Source organism: Pelodiscus sinensis, chromosome 1 (genome assembly GCF_049634645.1).
Source record: "Pelodiscus sinensis isolate JC-2024 chromosome 1, ASM4963464v1, whole genome shotgun sequence".
NCBI classification, from domain to species: Eukaryota; Metazoa; Chordata; order Testudines; family Trionychidae; genus Pelodiscus; species Pelodiscus sinensis.
The window spans coordinates 90,653,150-90,676,704 of NC_134711.1; the positions used below are offsets into that span (position 1 = coordinate 90,653,150).

Genomic DNA, 23,555 nt, shown 5'->3' on the forward strand with positions numbered 1-23,555 from the left:
TTCAATTATTTTTTTTACTAATGCAAGTATGTTTTAAAAACTGCTCAAAATTGAAACAAAACATTTTGTTCAATCAAAAACATTTTTTGGGGGGGGAGGGGAAGGGGAAGAGGAAGGGTTTGGAGCTGGGTTGCTCCAAAACAATTTTTTTGGAATCCGCAGCAAACCAAAAAGTCCACTATTTGAGTGGTTCTAGCGTTGAACAATTTTGCTTAACAGAGCAGAACTCTTAGCACGAAATTAAAAACTTTAAGCATTTACAATGTTTTGCACATTGCTGGAGCAAGCCCTAGATAGGAAGGAAACAAAGAAATTGAAGTATGTAGGCAAGTTTTGTTATAGGAGCAGATTTCACATTGTTTTGGCATGGTGCTTCCTTATTATTTTGATGAAGCACACACGTGTCTGTGTAAATCCTACCTTTTCAATGTTCTTCGCGTTTGTATCTGAATAACCTTCAGTGTTACGTGGCACAGTGTTCTTATGGAATTTCCTTATTTTTTCACTAAAGTTTTATACTATTAAATTATGGATAAAAATAATGATGCAGATACCTTGTTAAAATATTGATCTTTAATTTTACTTTAATGTGATTTAGAAAATAAAAATATTCACATTTTAATGATAAATTGTTCTTGCATGAGTTGATCAATGATTTCCTTTAAATTTCAGTATGTATTTATATAAAACAAAAATGCCAACTTTGAAAAATAATTTATAATTCTAAAGCATTTCTTGGAACTTTTTAAAATACAAATCAATTCTTTCACAGGTGTTTTCGTTTTCATCTTTTTAGCACATGCTTGTTGATTCCTATTTTTCTTTTAATCTTTTTTTATTAAAAAAAAATTATTATAGACTGTCATTATCATTCTGGCCTACTGTGTTTGTCTGTGCAACTATTTATAAAATTGCTGTTTTCTTTCCTTTAATATTTCAAAATATTTTTCTTGGTTTTTAAATCCATTTGTGTTTTATGCACTCTTGTGTCTTCCTGTATGTCTTCTCAACTCTAACACCACCTTAACAAAGGGTTCTGTCTAAAGATTTCTTGTGTTTAAGTTTGACGTGGCTATGACATACATAGAGATCAAGGCAGGTAGAGGAAGGAAACCTGCTGAAGCCTCTATGTTCTGATGGCAAATGGGACCAGGCAAACCAGGAGAACTGCAGGATACTGGGAACCATAAGGAGCCACAATTCAAAGAACTCTGTGGAGCTTCAAAACTGTGCATGACCTTGGTTTCCCAGCTATCCTCTGTAAGGGTATGTCTACACTAGCTCGTTAGTTCGAGCTAGGTAGGCAAATGAGGGAAGCTGGAGTTGCAAATGAAGCCTGGGATTTAAAAATCCTGGGCTTCATTTGCATGTTCCCGGGCACCGCCATTTTTAAATCCCCCTTAGGCCGAACTCTGTGCCCGCGGCTACACGTGGCACGGAGTAGGTAGTTTGAATTAGAGATCCTAATTTGAACTACCGTTACTCCTCGTTCCTCGTTCCACAAGGAGTAACAGTAGTTCGAATTAGGATCTCTAATTTGAACTACCTACTCCATGCCACGTGTAGCTGCGGGCACGGAGTTCTGACTAAGGGGGATTTAAAAATGGCGGCGCCCGGGAACATGCAAATGAAGCCCGGGATATTTAAATCCCTGGCTTCATTTGCAACTCCGCTTGCCCTCATTTGCCTACCTAGCTCGAACTAACGAGCTAGTATAGACATACCCTAAATCAGCTTCCCACTATTCACCAGCCTTCCCTGCTTTCCCATGTGCCAAAGCTTGATTCCTGCTCCTTCTCGCAGCTTTGCACACTGTGGATATTCTGAAGTGCCCAGAATCTGCTGCAGACCATAACAGGTCTGCAGGAACCATCAACTCAATATGGAATCGACTAGTGTCCACAGTAGGTCCTACAGACTTCAGAAAGTCTGCAGGGAAGAATATCTGGCACCAGAAGTTGGACTCAGGGTGTGGAACTTGGTGGAGCTGGAAAGCAGGGGGAAGATGACTCAAAGAAGGACCGAAGTGGGCCCAGAGAAAGTCTGCTGAGTGTAGAAGCTTTGTAGGTGTGCTGAACTGAGGTAGGTGGGGAGACCTGGGGATCCAGAGGATGTCTCTAGGGTTAACGAATGTGCTCAAGGCTACCTGTGGTTCTCACCTACACATAATTCAGCTGCATACAGCAGCATATACATGGTAATGATGCTCATGAAAGTCCATGATTCTTCATCTTTCTTTTCAGCCTTATTACTATTCCCTTTCCCTTGACTTGGATTCTAAAATTTTTTGCTAGCATGGGAAGGTGCACCACAAGTACATCTTACGGTTGTGAAACCCTGCTAATCTGGCCCTTGCTGGCAATGTGGTGATTTTGCTGCCTTCCTTCCAGGATAAGAGGGTGGGAAAATTCTGCTGCTACCTGCCTCACCAAGCAGGATGCTGAAAATTATGGCCAAGATTTTCAAAAGCAACAAGTAATTTTGGGTGTGTGCATGGAGCCAATCAGAGGACAGAGTAATCTACCAAGGAGAACTCTTGACACACTGACATTGCTAACTCATTTCAACCAATAAAACTGTAGCATGCAAATTAACCAGACAGGGAACGGTGATAATTGATTGACATCACATTGATGTCACATTGACAATATATAAGAATAACCTGAGCTAGTGACAAAACTCAAACCATAATTATAACAACAAATAGTCTTGTAGCACCTTAGAGAATAACAAAAATACATTTATAGCACAGTATCATGAGCTTTCATGGGCAACACCCACTTCTTCATCTCTAAGGTGCTACAGGACTACCTGTTGTTTTTTCAAAGCTACAGACTAACATGACTCCCCTCTGAGACTAATAATCATAACAGTAAGATGCAACAATCATGAAAAATGTTCCTTAATTACAACCCAACTCCTTTTAATGTAGCCTGTTCCTAAGTTTTCAATGAGTTTTAATAGAAATTCCAAAGCTTTAGAGAGGGATTTTCAAGTATAGTTGATTTAGGAACACAAGTCTCATGGAAAGTTCATGGGACTTGAGCTCGTAAGTCCTTTATGTGATTCTGAAATTCCCATCCTTAGCAAAAAGCCATTTTCAGCTAGAAAGATCCCCTCAAAAACAGACAAACAAACAAAAAACAAAACAAAAACCCAGACTCAAACGCTTCCTTAATCGGACAATTTTTAATAAAGTTTAACTCAAACTAATTAACAGGTTTACTTGAAAATCCAATCTTTCCTCCCAGATTATGGTCTCAATTATTCAAGGCATTTAACCACATGCTGAACTCCCACTGACATCAGTGGGAAGTTCAGAAACCACATGCTTAAAGTTAAGCACAAGTGTAAGTGCTCTGACAATTGGGCCTTGCATGCAGAAAATTTGGAGAAGATACACTCTGTCCTTCACACAAACAAATCTCTTCTTTAAGGCTATGTCTAGACTGCAAGGCTCTTTCGAAAGAGAGCATCTAGACTGCATGTGGAACTTTCAAAAAAGCAAGCCGCTTTTTCGAAAGAAAGCAGCAAGTGAGTCTGGATGCTCTCTTTCTAAAAAGCCCTGTTTGCTTTCAAGAACGCCTTTTTTCGAAAGAGCATTTTCGAAAAAAGGCGTTCCTCCTCGTGAAATGAGGTTTACTGCCGTCGAAAGAAAAGCCGTGTTCTTTCGATTTAATTTCGAAAGAATGCGGCTGCAGTCTAGATGCAGGTGAAGTTTTTTCGAAAAAAGGCTACTTTTTTCGAAAAAACCCCTGTGTCTGGACACAGCCCAAGTGAAAAACTGAATACAACTGAAGAGGCTAGTGTGTCTCTGCAATATCTCCACCTCTAGTTCTTTCTCTCTTGCCTTTCTGGTACATCTACCTTTCCTTCCTGCTTTCTACCAGTACATACATGCCTTCCATTACTTAGGACAACAGGCTAATATCAGAGCTTCACTGGAGTAACAAACAAAGGACAATCTATTGAACTCTTCACAGGGAAACCTCCAGGGTATGAGCATGTGTGTCTGTGTTTTGGGGGGGGGGGGTGTCCCTCCCCATCCTCGCACGCAGGTTACCTCTTGCTTGTCATGGTTACACTTCTCGCACATGGCCGGCGAGGAGTAATGATGGAAGACGGAGCCCGATAGGTTATCGATGATCATTAACTCCCCGTCGAAAGAGTCCTTAATAATTAAAGAGACACTGTCCAGCCATAAGTTCTCCTAGGGGACAAGAAAGGGTGAGGATGGGAGAAATTATTTGAAGAACCCAGAGTTTTTTGCTTTATTGTGTTGTGCAAATGTAGGGCCAGATTCTGCCACTCTTAGATGGATGGAGTAGCACTTTACTCTGTGAGAAACCCCACCGAAGTCAGTGAGGCTGGTCATGAAGCAAGATGTCACTTAAGGTGAGTGATGGTGGCAGAATCCAGTACTTGCGGCTTGTCTACACTTGAAACACTACAGATGTGCCACTGCAGCACTTCAGCATAGACCAGTGGATGTCAACCTGTGGTCTGCAGACCCCTGGAATCTGCATACTATGTCTGAGGGGTCTGACTGTCATTACCATAGAACAATGATTTTCAACCTGTGCTCCACGGACCTTCAGGGGTCTACAGACTATATCTATGATTTCCAAAGGGGTCCTTGCTTCCATTTGAAAAATGTTAGGGGTCCACAGTTGAAAAAAGGTTGAAAACCCACTGGTGTAGACACTACTTGTGTTGACACGAGGGGTTTTCCCATTGGCGTAGGTAACCCACCTTCTTGAGGGGCAGTAGCTTGGTCAATGGAAGAATTCTTCCATCAGCCTAGCATTGTATAAGGGGGTTATGTCAGAATAGTTACATTGCTCAGCGATGGGGATTTTTCATATCCTTGAGCGATGGAACTGGGTTGCCTTAGCTTTATAGTTAGGCCAGGCCTTCGTGTTCATGTAAAATGGAGGGACTAACATCACTAGTTGCCAGTGCAGACAGGCACTGTGAAAACTTCCCTTCCAGCTCTGCCAATGCATCTCACTCCTATACTGCACCATCTCCTGCTATTCTGATCCTCAGCTCCCCACACAAAATACTCTTTTAAGGCACCTTAACCTTGACCTACAGAACCCCTGCTATCGTAATCCTGAACTTCCTGCACACATCTCCCAACGCACCACCAATCTGTTCTGCAATAGCCCCTGCACCTCTTGCTATTCCAGTCCTGGCCCCACACAACTCCAACTATGCACTGGAACAACCCAATTCACCCACGCTTGACCTGAATGCAAACCAGTCACCAGCCTCTATCCCATTACTAAGCTCTAAATCATGTAGATTGCCCTCCTTCTCCTCACTCCAGCTAGTTGCAGTCTTGCTGGTAAGCATGAATCTTCACCCACCTGTGCTGGAGAGTAACACCTCATGCACAGACGTCCTTCAGGGTCCACTCTCCCACCTCCTCCACCTCCTCCTCCCTGTCCTGAGCTCGGGGAGCCCCCAGTGCGGGGACAGAGCCCATGTGCCATCTCGAGTTCAATCTCGGCATCCATTTCCGCATCCTCCTGTGCCTCCTTGTTGCTGTCATCAAGGTGTTTCATGAGCACAGCCACCACCACATTGATGAGGACAAACTGGGCGGTGAGCACGAAGCTGACAAAGTAGAGTGGCGAGATGAACTGCAGGTTGCTGAGGCAACTCCGGTCATCATGGGTGCAATCACGCAGCGTATCCTTGAGGAAAGAGCAGGTGTCAGAGGCAGCAGTGGGAAAAAATGAGGGAAGGACTAGTGTAAGAATTTGAATGTGTCTGCTCCCTCAGGCAAAAAACACAGACTCCAATGCCAGGCAGGACTAAAGCCCTCCAATACTTTGTGCTGTCTGAGCATGTGGGATCTGTGATGCCCACTGTCCCTTGCACTTACAGGAAGTGGTGTCCTCATAGGGGCTGGAACTAGGGGTGCTGCCACACCCCCTGGTTTGAAGTGGTGTCCATTATATACAGGGTTTCTAGTTTGATTCAATGGCTCTCAGCACTTCCACTGAACAAATTATTTCAGCACCCAGGTGATCTCTTCTCTACAAAGAAAAGTCCTTCCAGACCCCCAAATATAGTCCTTTTAATCCCACAAGTGTGAGCAAGAATCACTGCAACTAAGTGCCCAATCCCTTTCATCTCCCAAAGCCACCACCAATGTCTGAAGAATTGTCCACTCCCACCCCTTGAATCCTTGTGAACTATTTAATTTGGAGCAATATGATTTGAATATGGGAGAGAAAACTTATCTCCCTGAGGTTGCTAAATCACAAACCATGCCCCCTGCAGCTCCAGGTGTATGTCATACCAAATGCACCCCTATTTCAACATGGCCGCACTGTTGTCCTGCTCCTTGAGGAGAGAGATTACACTTCTCTCAGGCAGCTGCCTAACAAGATTAGATTGGCCTATGGTCTGATTTAGTACGGCAGGAGATAAATCTGATCTGATCTGGCAAATCAACATCTACATTTCCCCATCATCTAGCTCCTGTGAAAACAGTTCCTGTCAGAAAGCAGGGCCTGCAACAGAACTAGTCTCTAGGTCCCCCAATAAATGCAGTTGAACAGTAGTAGATTGCGATTGACTGGAAGAGTCAAGAGACCAGCTCTTAAGCCCACCAACACCAGCTGCTTTCAGTTTTTGCCCCTGACTGCAAAAGCTTCCGCCTTGGACCCAACCCTGCCCCTACTTAGCTTCACTCCGAGTAACCCAGTTCTGACCTTGGGCTCCAACTACTGACTCTGTCTGTGATCCCTGGCTCTAGCGCTACGCCTCTGACTGTGGCGCTGACACCAAAACATGGTTGCCCAGGGCAGTTCCCAGCAGCACTGATCCTTCCTACTCCAGCGTAGACTATTTCCTTCACTAGAACAGAGCCATTTCTTCCTCTGAGGCCCGCATTACCTTCATGATTCCATTCCAGTTGTCGCCAGTGGAGACCTGGAAGAGCGTGAGAAAGGCCATCCCAAAGTTCTCAAAGGTGGCATGGCGGCTCATGCCCTCACAGGGGTTCTCATCATTGCATACTGCAAAAGAAAGGATTTATAATGGTGCAGTGGACACATTTCTAGCTCTCACAGTGTGCAAGGGACTCAGGGTAAGATTCCCTGTGACCACTGCACCCATAGCTATAAATGTATATCCATGCAGGGCTCTAGTCACAAAACATTTTTTGTCGGGGGGTCGGGCTTGGGGGTCCATACTGGTGGAGAGTTAAAATCTACTTGCACTACAGTGGAAGAGTGGCAAAAGGCTACCCCCAGAACATCCAGCAGTAGTCACTTGATCAAGGGCCTAATCCTCTTGGTGTGAAAGGAGATTTCCTGTCCCTCTTTATGGACTTGGCTGAAAGTTTTGCCCATTGGTACATGTCAACATGGACCAAGGGAGTGCATGAACTCCCCCTGAGTCATCCCAGTAGCCCAGGCACGTCAAATTTGAAGCCTACCAAGGGCCGCACAAATGAAAATGGATAGCTTTCGGGGCCACCTGGGGTTCCCAGATGGTTTGTCGAGCAAAAAAAAAACCACACCAGACACCTGGCTTTTAGGTATAATTTTATATTATTACAATAATTTGATGTGTAAAATTGTTATTTGCTAATATTAGATAATTTTAAAATTAATTTTACATATTTTTTAATTTAAATATAAATTTAAGGTACTTTTAAATTTTGTATATGATACATAACTTATTTTGTTGAAATAAGAACAAGTATAGACCATGGTTAATCAAATAGAACAGGCTTCTGTGGAAATTTCAGATACTTTGTAAGTTTGAGATTTTGCATAAAGATATAATTATTCATGCAATTGCCAGAAAATTGACATTTATTTATATAAAATTAATATACATGTTGTGATTTTTATTTGGAAATAAACAAATAAAAACCAAAATATTAACAAAATATCCCCTCCACTCTCCCAGAGCCAAGCCCCGCCCCAATGTTTCCCCTCTCCCCCAGAGCCAGGCACTCCCAGCCCCCGCTAACCTAATGCCTCTCTCTTGCCCCGGAGCCAGGCATTCCCGGTCCCCCTCAGCCTCCCGCCACCCCCAGAGCCAGCCCCCCCAGCCTAATGCCTTCCTCCTTACCCAGAGCCAGGCTCTCCCAGCCCCCCCCCCCCCAACCTAATAGCTGGGTCTCGGAGTTGACGTTGCTGCCTGAGGCGCTGGGGCGGCGTGAGCACAGCAGCCAGCTGTGAGCGCCTGCTGGAGCGCCTAGCACAGAGCGCCCAGCTGGTCATGAGCACGTGCGCTGAGCAGACCGGCCAGCTGTGAGCACCTGCTGCAGCACCTACCGCAGAGCGCCCAGCCAGCCGTGAGCACGTGCGCAGAGCAGCCTGGCTGGCCGTGAGCAGTTGCTGCGGCGTGGAGTGGCCCGGCCGGCTGCGAGCAGGCACTTGGACACGTGCTCTGAGCGGCCAGCAGGCTGCATTTCATTCTTTCATAAAAATGTTCTGGCGGGCCGCAAAAAATTTCGATCGGACAGCATGAGGCCCTCCAAAGGCCAGTATGACATGCCTGGTGTAGCCTTTTGGCTGACATTGGGACAGGTGGGTGCTGATTTGCTGAGGCAGTGCATGGAAAGCAAAGATTGAAGAATGAGAGAAAGCCATCCACCTCTCGCATTCGGAGACAAGTGCTCTAGAAAGGCAGAAATTCCTGTCACATCAAATACCCAGAGAAGAGAATAAAGGTCATTGGAATACCCACTCCTTTCATTACATCAGAGCTGGGCCTGCTGCAATAAGGAACTGCCTTTTTATTTGATTTTATTTTATTCTGTGGCTCACCTGAGAGCACAACATGCTTGAAACTTACCCAGCTTCCCAAAGAGCTCCACTCCTAGAGCAGCATAGATGAAAAAGAGGAGCATGAAGAGCAGTCCAAGGTTCCCTACCTGAAACCAAATGGAACCATATCAGTCTAATGCAAGCCAAGCCAGGAAAGACTGACTCACAAGCCAGCTAGCACCACTCGAAGCAACAGCAATGGAACACCAGGCAATATTTCCATTATAGAACCTTTAGGAATTCCATGTCCACAGTCAAGCAGGACCCAGGAAATGAATCGTGAAGCCATCAGTCATGCTCACAGCAACCTCATCTCCCTGTGCCTTGCTATCCGAACATCATAAGGCTCACAGCCATTCACAGCTGCCACAGCTCCTATCGCCAGTCACAATGTGGGCATCCAGTTCCTCCCACCCCTTGGACTTCAAGCCCAGAGAGATGAAGAAAATCATATTTTGCGTACATGGAGTGGTAAAGCCTAGCACATGTGATACATATGAGTTGAGACCAAAATTTTATCTGAAAGCCCTTCTCCCCACCTTCCCAGCACCCCCTCAGTGCTACTGCCTGGTGCATTGCAAGTCAAGGTGCTAGTCAAATGTGGGGGCAGAAGTGGGTGAGAGCAGGGTTATCATGGGGTACATGGTGGGGGGCAGAAGGGAATGAATCAGTACCCTCAGATTTGTGTGGTGGGAGGGGAACAAGGGAGAAGAGAGATTTCAGGGACTCAAGTAGGGAACTAGGCCTGTGTTTGAGGTACTTAGAATGGAAGGCACAGGCAGCCTGTGGGAGAGAGCCCAGTTTCTATGCCCCCAGCTATTAGCACTTTGCAGGGTTTCCCATAGAGGCGCTGCCTAGTGCACCATGGGAGCTGTACCAGCAGTAACAGGGGAGAGCACCACCCCTCCCCAGGATCCCTGCTTGTCCCTCATATTCCTTGCTCCCTTGTCTGCAGTGCAGAGTGTAAGGAACAGGACAGGTGTGCAGAAGGCAGACTGGGCAGCAGCAGAAAGGGGAAGCAGCGGACACCAGGTCTGTCAGCAGAGCTTTGCAAGGTGCTGATGAAGGGGAAGAACTCCAATCTGGTTACTCTTGCGAATTTGAAAAGCAGATTTTGTGTGAGATGATTTCAGCACATGGTGTGTGCATAGACAAGCATGTGTGTGCCCATGTGTATGCACTGATGGGGGGCAGGGCGGATGGAATTAGCCACAGGGAACTGAAAAAAGTTAAGATGCTCAGGGATACATTTCCAAAAGGGATTTTAAAAAAATCACATCTCTATTTACTTTTCAAAATGGTTGCAGAATAACAAAGACAGGCAGGGGATTCAAACATGACAACCAGAGAAGCCTTCTATGCCATTAGCAAGTCAAAATCACTGATGACTCTCTGCTCTAGTATAAAGGGAAAAATCTAGACGAGAAGAAGAAAGGAGAGATTGTTTAAAACACTTCTTCATCCAATGTTAAAAAATCTTGGAGAAAATAGTATTATGGAGAATTCAATTGTCCCCAGAAGATTTAGGACACATCTCTACTTACAAAAAGATTGATGCTCCAGAGGTCAATCTTCTAGCGTTTGATTTAGTGGGTCTACTATAGACCCACTAAATCAAATGCCAAAGGCAGCTCTGTCCAGTATTCCTCCTTCTGCAAGGAGTAAAGGAAGCCAACGGGAGCATTTGCTCCTGTCGGCTTCATGCCGTGTGGACACCGCCACAACTCGGCTTAAGATAAGCTGACTCCAGCTATGCATTTTGCATAGCTGGAGTTGCGTACCTTAAGCTATCTTCCCAGTCTAGTATAGACCAGGTCCTAGTGTGGAGACCAAAAATCAACCATTTAAATGTGAAACATAGGGGTTATAGGTTTGCATTAAGGGCATATTTAACATAATTTTGATTGTGGAATTATTTTTAATGCCTCTGGAATGTATCTTTATTGAATGAAGTTAGCCTTTTCCTGGTGCAGAACCACCGGCTATCAGATAGGAAGGTCCTTATTATAGACTCCTTCCTTCCCTAATGGAAATTTCTTGACCCAGTAATCTTTATAAGAGGGGGGCACTTCTTTGAATAGTTGTTTGTGTGTGTTCAGGGGGCAGATATTAAGAACCAACAGAGAAGGGGGATTCTTGCTTAGCTATGAGGTTCTTTAATGAAATAATGTGAAAAACTCAGGGTTTATCAAGCATGGGAAAATGATGACCTTGAGACTAAGGTACTGCCTTGGGATTCAGAAGATCTGGGTTCAGTATTCAGCTGTGCCCCAGAATTCCTAGGTAACCTTAAGCAACATACTGCGTCTCCATGCCTCAGTTTTACCATCTGTAAAATGGAGAAAATAGAATTGACTTTGTCTATTTAGACTACAAAATCTTTGAGGCAGGGGCTGTCTCTTACTTAGCATAAATTACAAAAATGATAAAAGGTTTAGAAAAAAATTACCTGTGGGGAAATGTTAAAAAAACAGGACATGCTAACTCTTGAGAAAAGAAAATTGAGGAGGAACCTTATAACAGTCTTTAAATATGTTAAGGGCTGTTATAAAGAGTTCAGTGACTAGATATTCTCCATGTCCTCTGAAGGCAGGAGTAGCAATCAGCTTAATCTACAAGAAGGAAATTTAGGTTCACTGACAGGAAAAACTTACTAACTGTGAGGGTAGTTAAGAACTTGAACGGGTTACAGACGAAGGGTGCAGAATCTCCATCATAAGAAGGTTTTAAGAATAGGTTGGACAAACACCCGTCAGGAATGCTCTAGGTTTCTATGGTCCTGCCGTACCACATAGGACTGGACAGATGACCTCTTGAGGGCCTTTGCAGCCATACAACTCTGTGATTCTGTTCTAGCATCCTGTCTCAGGTGAGGCCCCTCTCTGCTACTGTGATAAATAAATAACAATAAATAGGAGGTCAGATAAATAGAAGCCCAGAATTCAGTATTTTATTTAGCATGTGCATAGTTGTCTAGCCAAGCAATGGCATCTTCAGTGGCATGATGTTTTTCTTTTAGACCCCTGCTGAACCTAGTCAGTGGGCACTCATCGACAACATGTATCATCGTCTGTGTTGTGCTGCAATTGCACAAAAGGCTCTCTCGAAGGCCCCAGTAGCAATACTGGTTAGCTGCACAGAGACCTTGCCTGGTCCGGAATGTGCAGTAGCAGTCTCGAGTTGGTTTGTGTACTTTCTCCAGTAGCTTGCCAGTGGCAATCTCTCATCTGAAATCAGGAGGAGCAATATCGCTCAGAATTGAGAGCTATGGGAGTGGAGTTGGACACAAGATGCCAGAGATGAGGCGCATGGGGGCATGTAGCTATGTATCCCCCAGTTAGGTGTATGAAGATCAACTCCATACTGGCGTGCAGTTCTCCACCACTGAATATGAGGTGGCTAGAGCTGACATCTGCAAAGTTGGGGCATGAGCATCCCATTGATGAACCTGCTAGTTTGCTAAGAAGATTGTTGCATGTTTTAACTTAGCTGTCGTCTTCCTAAGATGGGCATGGTAACTCAGCGTGCAGTCTAAGCTCTCACCTAGGTAGATCGGTTCTATGTCATGGTTCACCTTCTGACTATTCAGATAAACATTCAGTTCTTAGGCTGTGTTCACATAATGAAGATGGAACAAACTGGAGATGGGTTTTAGGATGCTTGGCTGGAGATGCCAAGTCCTACAGCAGAAAGCTAACTTAACCAAGTCCAGGTTTAAGGTGGCATCAAGCCTGTGAAAAGTCTAGGCCGGGGTACTGCAACAGATGTTGTCTATTGCAGTACCTTGTGGCATATGTTATAGCACGGCACGCTGGCCTGCTCATGAACGTGTTATGGGTCCTGTTACCCCAGGTCACAGGTGTCATTAAACTGTTCCTCCATGAGAGATAGTTCAGAGTCCATACTGGGGAGAAGAGGAGTGCTTGGAAACGACAGAGAAACGACAGGTTACCCCAAGGCTCTGTGCTTTCTTTAATCCTGCTCAGCTTTTACATCAATGACCTGCCAATAACAGTCACCAAAGTTCGTTTACACAGAATTCAGTGAAGACTGGACACTGTGTTTCCATCTCAATCTTGTGTCAGTTGATTCCCTTTAATTCTAATGGACACGGTTTAGTAACACAGATATCAGAATTAAGTTCCTTATGTAACTGCTTGTGCTGTCCCCAGATTGATGTTCAGCCTGGCCTCATTCACATACCCTGGCATATTACCTGATAAGTCAGCTGACAAATGCCTGTGCATTTCGATATCATATAACTGTTGTGGGCCTGCCAGAGGGAATGATCAATAGAGCTACTTGGTGCCATTATTCCTTTCTTAAAATGTCTCTCTGGAGGACCCAAAAGAGAGGAGAACTGTCTCTCTGGCTGCTCATCCATCATGGAGACTTCTTTCAGTAGGCTTGATGCCTGGACGAGGCAGCACATGAATAACTCATTCCAAAACAGCTGCCACTCACAGCTTGTGAAATCCTTCCATCTAGCTGCCTTTCATGAGGCATTTAGCTGCCTGCTCCATAAGCTACAACAGGTCGTGTCACAGCTTGGGACGAGAGGCTGAAAATCATTCACAAACCAAGGAGAAGAGGGTGAATGGAAAGCAAGCAAGTAAGCTGTGGCAGAAGGGAAATGGGCACAGCCTAGAAGAGAACAGTGGAAAGGGGAGCACACGTGGGAAAGAATGAGAGGGACAAAAATGAGGTACTTGAATGGCTGCTTTCTCCCTAAAATGGCCACCACTCACTCTCCATTCTTATGGCCAATGAGTGTGAGGAAAGTGACGGGTCACCAAGAGCAAGCAGGAGCTGGCAGCTAGAAATAAAGCTGGGAAGCAGCTCTCACCAGATGGAGCATGGGTTTATGCAGTAAAGCCACCAGGCGATAAAGTCGTGAGCAGACGAGTCCAGAAAAAAATGGCTATAGCCACGTGGTTGACATGAACATGATCCCTGGGCACATCATGACACTAACTCAAAGACCTCAGCAGATACCATCTCTGATTCTAGGCATGCCCAGGGAAATGAACTCACCAGCAGAGGGATTCCAAAAGTGAATCTTTGTAGGAGTTGGTTTCTTTTACCTGTGGCAGAGCTTGCACAACGGTGTCCAGTAACGCCCGCATCCCTGTAGCCATCTTCAGCAGCTTCAGCACTGGCAACAGAATCCAAACAACATTGCTACTCAGTGTTGGGACTTAGAGGAGAGAAACCTGCCAATATGCCTAGGCACCTGGAAGCACCACCCATTGTGGGTGTACTGCTGCTCTCCTCCTTAGCAAAACAGTTCCACCAACCTCTCACTCCTTCTACAACTGGGCATTTTCCTTCCACCCCCACCGCCTCCTACATGGGCCTTTCTAGTCCAACCCATCCCTCTGCATACTAATGACCCCTTCTCTCTCATCCCATTCCCATGCTGGTGCCTTCCATCTTACCCCCTCACATCCTGCACACTGGCCTGCCTTTTCCCAACACTCCACTTCACCAATCTCTTCTACTCCTCTTCCATACTCTCCTACACTCTCTTCATTCATTCTCTCCTCTTCCTGTTGTTTGCAAATGAGGCTTGGCAAGTATTCATTTGCCCTGATCCCTGTACATCTGTCCTCCACAGTGCAAACCATATAGGCTCTTAGCCTTTTCTGCAAAAATTCCAATGATATTTGCATTGTCAAAACAAAAGAAGGAAGAATTGTTTTTTCCAAAATTCTGCCAATCATTTTGGTCCCTCTCACAAAGCGAAAGTCACGACTGCTTTCCAGGACAAAGGTGCATCTAAATGTCAAGTTGAGGGCCAAATTGAACTAAGATCATTCAGAACACTGCACTTTTATTCCAGAACAAGAGAGTCTACACACAGAGTTAATCAGGAATAAACGAATAACTGCTTGTGTAGACAAGCCCTGAGTTTCCATAGCCCTCCGAGATTCCAGATATGAAAAGCCAATTGGTGAAATGGCAACACACACAGCACCCAGTGCATTGGGTGTCTGTGCCCCACTTCTCCCTCCATTGTCTCGCTCACCCCGAGCAATGCGCAGCACCCTCATGATGCGGATGATAGTGGGGTTAATGGGGAGAGCTGCATTGATTTCAATCTCCTCCAGCGTGATGCCCATGACAGACAGAAGCACAATGGCCAGGTCCAGCTGGTTCCACCTTAAATTAAAAGAAGGACGAATGGAGCTTTTCTGTTTGACTGACAGGAGAATGTGAACTCTTTACATTTCAAACGCAACAAAGTAAAATAAAATCCCCCGAGTCAATGAATCAGAGGCCTTGCTGCAATAGCTAGAGCAGGGTCCTTTATTCTGCTCCCATCTACTCTGTTTCCTGGACCAATCAGCAGATTCCTACAAGAGGAAGCACTCGATAGCACTTATTAACCAGTTATCACTCCAGTGTGTGTAAGGTGAATCTAGTAAGACCCCTTTTACCCTGAGCAAGCAAAAAGTTGAGGTCCCAATGGGATTCCATTGCAGATACAGAGCCCCCCCACTCCCACCAAATGTCACCACCTCACCAAATGACCAGCATGCCCGGGTGCTCACCTGTCTTTGAAGAATCGCCGCAGTCCAAATGCCACCAGCTTCAGAACCGCCTCCAGCACAAAGACTGTGGTGAACATGTAGTTGCAGTACTTCAGGGCAGTCTCAAGAGACTGTGGATGGAAAGAGAGGTTGAGAGAGGTGGGGAGTGAGAGGCAATAATTACAGATGTGTTTGTGAAGTCCCTAAGTTCCAGCCTGCTTGACTGATCAGGAATTCACAAGGAGTGGAGGCAAGAGGGGGCTGCCAAATCCTGGACTGCAACTACCTGAATGCTGAGGCAGACTTACCAAGGGCAGCGGACATCACACTGCATTCCCATGCCAAGTGGTTCTGCAGGGACCTGCTGTTCTGTCCAGCCACAGCTCAAGAGAATGGGCAGGCCGGGGAAAGGGCAGAGGTGCACCTTGGACATCAGCAGCATCAAGTTCATGGGACATCTCCCAGGTGTTACCCTATACATGGCTTCATTCACCTACAGAGAATGCGTCCAGCAGGGAGAGTGCTTCTGAGAAACGACCTGTTGCTGAATGTGTGCCATTTTCAGTAAGGGGAAACCCCATGACTCTGGCTGGGAATTGGGGAAGGGTTTAGCAAGCTTCTGCCCTCTGTTCTGCAGCACTAGTTCTCCCTGCAAGGTCCCCATTCTCCAGCAAACAGTGGCACAAGCTAGGGTGGGCTGTGGGGGTGACTACTACTTCCCAAGTTTTTAGACTTACTTAAAGTTCCCCAGGCCAGCGCCAGATGACTTTTAAGCAATGGTTCCATACTGAGGGTATGTCTACACTACAGAGGTTTTTTTTTCAGAAAAACAGCTGTTTTTCCAAAAAAAACCCGTCAATTATGTCCACACTGCAATCATGTTCTTTCAAAAGAAAATGGAAAGAACAGAGGGGTTTTTCTGACATTGGTAAACCTTTTTCTACGAGGAAGAGCTCTTTTGGAAAAAGGCGTGTGTGGACAGGGAAGAGGGAGTTCTTTCGCAAGAAGAGGAAAGAAGAAAAAGCATGGTGCCCTGGTGGCCATTCCGCCCATAGCAATCACAGCTTACATGCGAGAGAGCATCCATTCAGTGTGGACGCTCTCTTTCGAAAGAGCAGATGGCTTTTTCAATGCACTTTGGCAGTGTGGACGGTCTCTTTCGGAAGAAGTTTCTACAGAAGATCTCTTCTGGAAAAGCTTCTTCCGAAAGAAGCCTGCAGTCTAGACATAGCCTCAATCTGTATGGTGACTGCTGAAGCAGCTGAATGTCACTCTGGCTGCATGGTCACAACACCACTGAAATTTGACCCAAAGGGTCAAATTTGTACAGAGAAGAGAGGCTCCTTGGCGGAAGGAGAGCTGGGATCTCTGCAGGGGGCGAGAGCAGGAGGGGCGAGGGGTAGGAGGCTGGAATGAATCCTCCTCCCAAAAAATATCTAAATTGATGCCACTGCCACCGGAGAGTTTCTATTAATTGTATGCAGCACTTCTACAGCACCTTTTACCTGGAAAACTAAAAGCCCTTTGCAAGAACTGATCAGTGAGACTGTACCATATGCCTGTGAGGAAATGGGTATGTTTACCCCTATTGCATAGCTGAGGAAGCTGAGGCATGGGGAAGTTAATTGACTTGCCCAAGATCAAGGGTGTGATGTGTGGGGGAGACGGGATAAGGGACGGTCATTTTTGCAGAACAAAACAGGAGCTATAGGGAACACCATGGGAGCGAGGGAGGCCGTTCAGGAACACAAGATAAACAGGAACCAAATTCAAAAGTCATCAAGAAAGATAAGCTGGGCTTAGAGGGAAAGCCTGGCAGTGAATCTGGGCAACGAAAGACAAGTCACAGCCTGGGTCACTTCTAATACAACCAGCTCCTGCTATGAAATTAAATGTGTCATCAGTCTACAAAGGGCGGCATGCTTGTGGGCAGTGACATAGCAGTGAGTGTGGTGCTTTTGAATAGAGGGGGAAAAAGCCCCTTTTCTATACATGCACCACATTTCCCCCCTTTGCCCCTAACATGTCTGTAACCTTGTCAAAATTTTTGAGATTTCCCCCTTTCCCCCCAGATCTTTCACAACCTTCAAGAGCTGCTGGTGTGATCACCCTCCTTCCTTCTGAGAGAAACACGCCAGGACTCTCTTCAGAGTCTGTCCATCCTGCTTCTCTTTTGGAGGGAAGGTAACTGGGGCAGGGGCTCTCTTCAGCTATCCAAGGACTGGGCGTGCCAGCCTCTGTGGCACTCCCAACTCACTTCCAGGTTTGGGGGTGGCTACAGAGAAACTGAAATCTGATCCATATAGCAATGCAAAGCATTAGCTCCTGTAGGCAGTATGCCACCCCCTACTGGGGCCCGAGGGAAACTACAAAGAGAAGGTGACCATGCAGCTAAACTGGGATCATTTACGATACAGTGGAGAGAACTAACTCTCTCTTATCACCTTGCGAGTTAACGCTCGCAGAACTTTGCAAAGCAGTTTTCATGGGACATTCCTCTGCCATCTATCAGGGTGGGTCACAACACCAGCAGCCATGGTGAAATTACACATTTAGTCATTGGCTAGTGTTTCGAGCAGGGGAGGGCTGTCAGGATAAGGAGTGGGGAGGAGGTGTTGCAGAGAGGATAGGTTAGAAGAAGTCAGAGGTTAGAAAAAGTTACAGACTATATAGAGGTTTTCTTTGGGTTGCAATTTGATGCCCTCTTGCAAAGCATGCTGGGAGATGCTGCTCTTCCAAGTAAATCTCTAATGGCTGTAGTGTTTTACTTACAACCTAGTGACCCCTCATGTGATTGACTGCTTGGAAGGGAAAGTACCAAGTCTCTTGTTATGGAAAATGAGATGGGGAAAAGAGAGGGAGGGACAGAGGAAGGGGCAGGATTTGGTCCCCTGAACTCACTCACCACTGGCTGGTTGTAGTGCTCCAGGGACATGGTGACGACGTTGAGGCAGATGATGAAGGTGATGAAGATGTCCAAGTAGTGGCTGGTGCAGACCGAATGGATGAGGAGGCGGACAGAGCAGTAGGTGGCGTAATACGGCAAGCGCTGCGCCTCTTCAATGGGAGTGGGGAAAGAGAGAGAGAGGGAAAGAGAAGACAGAAGAGAGAGGGAAGAGAAACAAACAGAATTAGGAAGGGGGAAAGACAGGGAAGGTTGGAGGGAGAGACAGGAACAGGGATGGAGCAGGAAGACGCAGAGGAAATGAATAGAATAAGGAGAAGCATAAAATAAAGAATGTAGGGAAAGGAAACAGAAATGGTGAAGAAGAGAGAATGTGAAAGGCAGGAGGAGCCAGGGAGACACCAGAGAGGGAATTTGGGAGCGACAGAAAGAATCGGTTAGTCCTACATTTCAATGAATGGCACTAAGTCAGCATTGCATGCCTCAACAAATTAAGATCACAAAGGACAAAAAGGAGCAAATGGCTCCAGGAGACACCCAGAGATGGCACAAGGGAGAGGAAAAACTGAAGAAGGGGAGGGAAGCCGGAAGCCCATGGGCTTGGAGAGGAGGAGAATAATAAGACAGGGTCTCCAGGGTAGGGTGAGGAAGTAGCAGGGGTGACTGCCAGGGTCAAGTGTGATTCTGTGATGTTTCTCTCAACAGAACACAGGAAACAGACAGGTGGGGACCCTTCTTGGTTCCAAGGAAGCCTTAGAACCCAAGGAGTGAAACTGAGACAGGAACAGAAAGGCCTAGGAACACAGTGTGGATTTCTTCCTCTTCTTCCCTGCCTCATTTTGCATTAAATGGGAAGGGATTACTGTAGGAATCTGCCCAACAGCATTGGCTGGTGTCACTGGGCTCGTCAAAGGGGAGTCTAAATCCTGAAACCTGGAGTGTGTGTGTCTGGTGGCAGCTCCTTGTGGATGAGAATACTTGCAGACACAAGCACTGACGGTGTTGTTTTCTAAGGGAAAGGGCTTAAGAAAACAGGTTGCCATCAGGGTCTGACTCAAGGTGAGCTGGCGGGGGGTGTTGGGTCAGGTGGTGCATATGTCAGCATTGTCCCACCAAGAGGAGAGTGGTGCTGGGAGCTTTGACATACAGGCTGTTACAGAGCAACTGATCAGTCAAAAAATAAAAGAAGAGGAGGTTTTTCTTAGAAAACCTTGGCCTACGAACCAACCAAACACTTAGGCTGTGCCTTACTCCTGCGCTTCTTCTCCAGGCGCCTCAGGCGCTTCTCCTCCCGCCGGCGCGCCTCCTCAGCCTCCTGGTGCTGCCGGCACTTGTGGAAGTTCTCTACGACCACCCCCACAAACATGTTGAGTACGAAGAAGCTGACAATGAGGAGGAACGAGATGAAGTAAAGGAGCATCCAGGGGTTGTTGTTGGTCACTGGCTGAAAAGAAAAGAAAAGAAAAGAAAAGAAAAGAAAAGAAAAGAAAAGAAAAGAAAAGAAAAGAAAAGAAAAGAAAAGAAAAGAAAAGAAAAGAAAAGAAAAGAGCTGTGATTGGCTGATTGGGGGTTAGAGGTAGGATTATGAAAATGAAGGAGGTTGTGATTGGCTGGAAGGGGCAGGATTTTGAAAATGAGGGAGATCAGCAGATGGCAACTGGCTGGCTGGGAAAGGATTATGAAAATGAAGGTAGGCACAACAAATAGACCAGGTGTCTAGAAGTCAAGGACAAGCCTATACTAGTAATAATAAAGCATTCAGGATGTTGCACCTACATTTCCAATACAATCACAACAACAGGTCAAATGGACAATTAAAACATCAGAGAATATGACAGACACTAAAGATACCTGGAGAAAAGGCGGGTTGGGCTGAGGGTGGGTAAATTCCACATCTCAGGTGCAATGGGGGAACCCCTGAAAGGTGAGGGGTGCCTGAAAGCAGGTGTCAGTCAGGATCAAGGAGAAAAGAGGGCTTGAGTTCAACCCCGTTTCTCACCACTGGGCATTTTAAAAGACCAGCAACACTTCTCGTGTTGAGAACAGAAGGTAAGAGTAGTATCCTTATATTCATTCAGGCCTCTGATGCTGCAGTCTTTGTCGGGGCCTGATCCTGCATTACTCAAGTCAATGTGAGTTTTGGCATTGACCTCAAGGGGGGACACCCTTGGAATTTAATTACAGGGACAGAGGATCCAGGCTTATAGGCAATTAGAGGAACCAATTGTAAATCAGGTGGGTGCACCATGTCCAGAAAGACCTGGGCAACTGCTGCTGCAAAGGTATCACAGGATATATCAGGACCTGGCCTGCACAACTTCCCCAGCTGACTAAAGGCAAGGACTAGAATGAATGCCCACCCTGCTGATCACTTCCAAACTCACCTCCCTGCATGTGAAGAACCACAGCCCAGACCCACTAGTAACAACAAAAAGGAGCTCGCAGATGGGAGAGGCTCAGAGCAATGCTAGAAGATGCTATTGGGTAGAGGGGAAGTACCAACAGCTGGCTGATACAGCATGCTTCCACCTTCCTGCCTGAAGGAGGTGTAGATGGCACGATCAGTTTGGAAGGAAGTCTCTATACCTGCTGGTCCACAGCCACAGCATCTAGTCCATTATACATAATATTGACCCAACCATCTTTGGAGGCCAGAACGAAGAGGGACATCAGGGCCTGTAATACAACAGAAAGATGTCAGACAAAGAGTGTATGTGTGTGGTGAGGGTGGGGACAGTTCACATTTTAAGTTCTTAGGCACAAAACAGCATTAAAACTCAAGGTATTGGCTACCCAGCACTGCCATCTGCATAATTACGAACAGATGGGAGAAGGAGGGGAGCCCTTCGCAGAGAGGGACCATTATGCAAGTTTGTCCTGTTGAAGCAGCAGTGTAAAATGTTCCCCCCTTCCGCAGAGATGAGTGAATTCAGGTTGACAAATTAAAACACAGAAAACCCCAGCATGACATGCCTGCTGCTTGTCTGTGAAAATACAGAGACTTGGCGAAATCTTGAAAGCCTTGGCAGACCTGGCCAACGCAATCAGAAAACATCCACCGTCCAGCTCTGCCTTTGAGGAAGCCTCCCCGCTTGCATGCATGGATGGACCTGCTGAGAAACCAGAGAGCTCAGCCTGGCCCCTTGCCTTACAAGGCAGCACTTCACTGACAGGCCTGGTAGGGAGGCTGCAGAGAAGAAGGGACGTGTCTGCCAATCCATTTCCTTGGTTGAGCCTAAGGGACTGCAGACACGCAGATGCCGCAGACACCGGTGGCCAAACTCCCCGGTGAGGTAAACAAGGGTGGAAGTTGGGCCTGATTCTCCTTTCACTATTTTTTAACTGCAGTGATGTCAGCGAGTTACCCTTGATTCACACCCTGCTCAGGGAGTCAAGCTGTAAGAGCTCAATCATTTACATGCAACAACATGGAAGGTGCCTCTGTGCAAGTGAAGGCAGGAGTCACCCCTAAGCATGAGTCTGGACCCGGGTGTTACATGTTGAGGGAAGGTTAGGGGCTAGCAAGAAGAGGCACTACAAGGAGAGTATAAGGAAAAGCAGCCCTTCCTCCCCTTGGCTTTAGCTTACACTTATGCGAGTTGCTTGGCCAGTTGCATCTCTTTTTCCGCCGCTTCAGTATGGAAGCTGCAGACTTTACATGAGTGACTCTGCTTTAACCTGGCCATGTCTAACCAGCTCCCCTCCATGTTCACATGACTGTCTGCTGCATCTGGCCCTGAATATGATCCACACTGTCCTTGAAATGAGTGAGCATGGCCTTGGCGGGAGCTACCCAAAGGGGCCAAGCACAGCCCAGGTTCATCTGAGAGGCAGGGGCGTGGAGGGTCCTGCACGTACCTGCCCAAGGTTGTCAAAGTTGTACTTGTGGTGGACCCACTTGTAATTGGCAGACACACAGTCAGACCTGTTGGTGATGTTACGGATGTCAACACCCAGGCAGTGGTAGAACTTCCCCTTGAAAAGCTGTAAGATGGAAGCATCTTGGTCAGCGAGTCTCACTCAGACGTCCCCGGTGTCAGGGGACAAAGAGCCACGGGAGGATCCTCAGATGAGGATTGGGACTGAGAGCCTTTCAATCACTGATTATAATCTAGCCTCAGATCAGCAGTGACTGGAAGTCATCCCGCTCAGGCAGCCATGTAGTGGCTTGCTGGGGATGGACTGGAACAAAGGACCTAGAGGTGAAACACCCCAGGCCCAGGCCCCCAGAGCCATCTACTCCCTCAGACGGCTGCTAAGTGTACTGATGGGGAAAAGATCTCTTGTGAGAGCAAAGACCCAGAAAAATATCGCCTGCTTCTCCAGTACTTGTAACTAAAGTGACACTGATGTGGTTCATCTGCCCAAGGCTCCTTTTCCATATGGAGGGTACTGGATTGCACATTTGTACAGGCTCGTCAGAGCAGTCTCCATACAGACTAATTATAGCACATTCTCTGAGTTGGAAGTAACACCCACTGCTGCACTCCTCTGCCGCACAAGCCTAAAATAAGAAGGATTATCCTCCCTCTTCCTCTCCTCCCCCCCCCCCCCCCCAGCCCACACAGCACAATGGGTGAATTTAGCGCTTGGAACAAGAGGAGAGAAAGGAATGACTAGAGTCAGGTATCACGCTGGCCCCTGCGCTTCTGCCCCAACTGACACTGCTCTGTCAGTGCTTCACAGTCATGACATGCAGCATGTCCAGCTGCTTTCCCACTCCGGGGCTTTCTCCAGGGTTGGGATCTGAATATCAGTCTCTAGACCTCAAACCACAGCACTGACCCCCTGCCCCACGCCCCTGCCACTACTGCCAAAGGCTCAGGGATCATTCTGATGAGAGCTACAGAAAGGAGGACAGAGCAGGGCAGAAGTCCAGGAAGGTTTCCTGCGATGCCCCCTCCCCTGACACACCTCCGTCTGCTTAATGGTGCCTGCAATACGCTCCCTGCCTGGCAGTACCGTGCTGAGCTTGCTGTGGGTGCCTGACAGACAATAACAACCCTACCTGCACACCCAGGATGCCAAAGATGATGAAGAAGGCACAGCAAATGAGCACAATGTTCCCAATGGGCTTGAGGGATGAGATGAGTGTCTCCACCACCAGCTTCAGGCCAGGAGCACGGCTGATGACCCTGGAAGGGAGGGAGAGTCAGGGGGTGACACGGAGAGGTGGCAGAGTTCTTTCTTCCCCTGTGTTTTCAGAATCAGACAACAGTGGCATTCCAGATAGCATGGTGCAGCTGTCATCCAGGGGAAAGCAGGCTGTCCCCTGAGCCTGAACACTGTGGGCTTGAGTCCCTCACAGCAGGACAT

General features: G+C 46.7%; 1 protein-coding gene across 6 annotated transcripts in view; it reads right to left on the bottom strand.

The window, feature by feature from the left end:
• The window catches only part of CACNA1I (calcium voltage-gated channel subunit alpha1 I), a 118,659-nt gene that overhangs the window by 12,705 nt on the left and 82,399 nt on the right, over positions 1–23,555 (bottom strand). For 5 of the 6 annotated variants that reach the window (XM_075936472.1, XM_075936515.1, XM_025185137.2 and 2 more), the window contains 12 exons: positions 23,248–23,374; positions 22,098–22,223; positions 20,826–20,915; positions 19,491–19,683; positions 18,240–18,391; positions 15,356–15,465; positions 14,830–14,963; positions 13,886–13,956; positions 8,830–8,908; positions 6,913–7,034; positions 5,373–5,702; positions 4,064–4,210 (listed from right to left, as the gene is read on the bottom strand). In XM_075936472.1, the coding sequence (XP_075792587.1) occupies positions 4,064–4,210; positions 5,373–5,702; positions 6,913–7,034; positions 8,830–8,908; positions 13,886–13,956; positions 14,830–14,963; positions 15,356–15,465; positions 18,240–18,391; positions 19,491–19,683; positions 20,826–20,915; positions 22,098–22,223; positions 23,248–23,374 (1,681 nt within the window). The remainder of the gene's footprint in view (positions 1–4,063; positions 4,211–5,372; positions 5,703–6,912; positions 7,035–8,829; positions 8,909–13,885; positions 13,957–14,829; positions 14,964–15,355; positions 15,466–18,239; positions 18,392–19,490; positions 19,684–20,825; positions 20,916–22,097; positions 22,224–23,247; positions 23,375–23,555) is intronic. The other variant, XM_025185133.2, reaches the window with a different exon arrangement.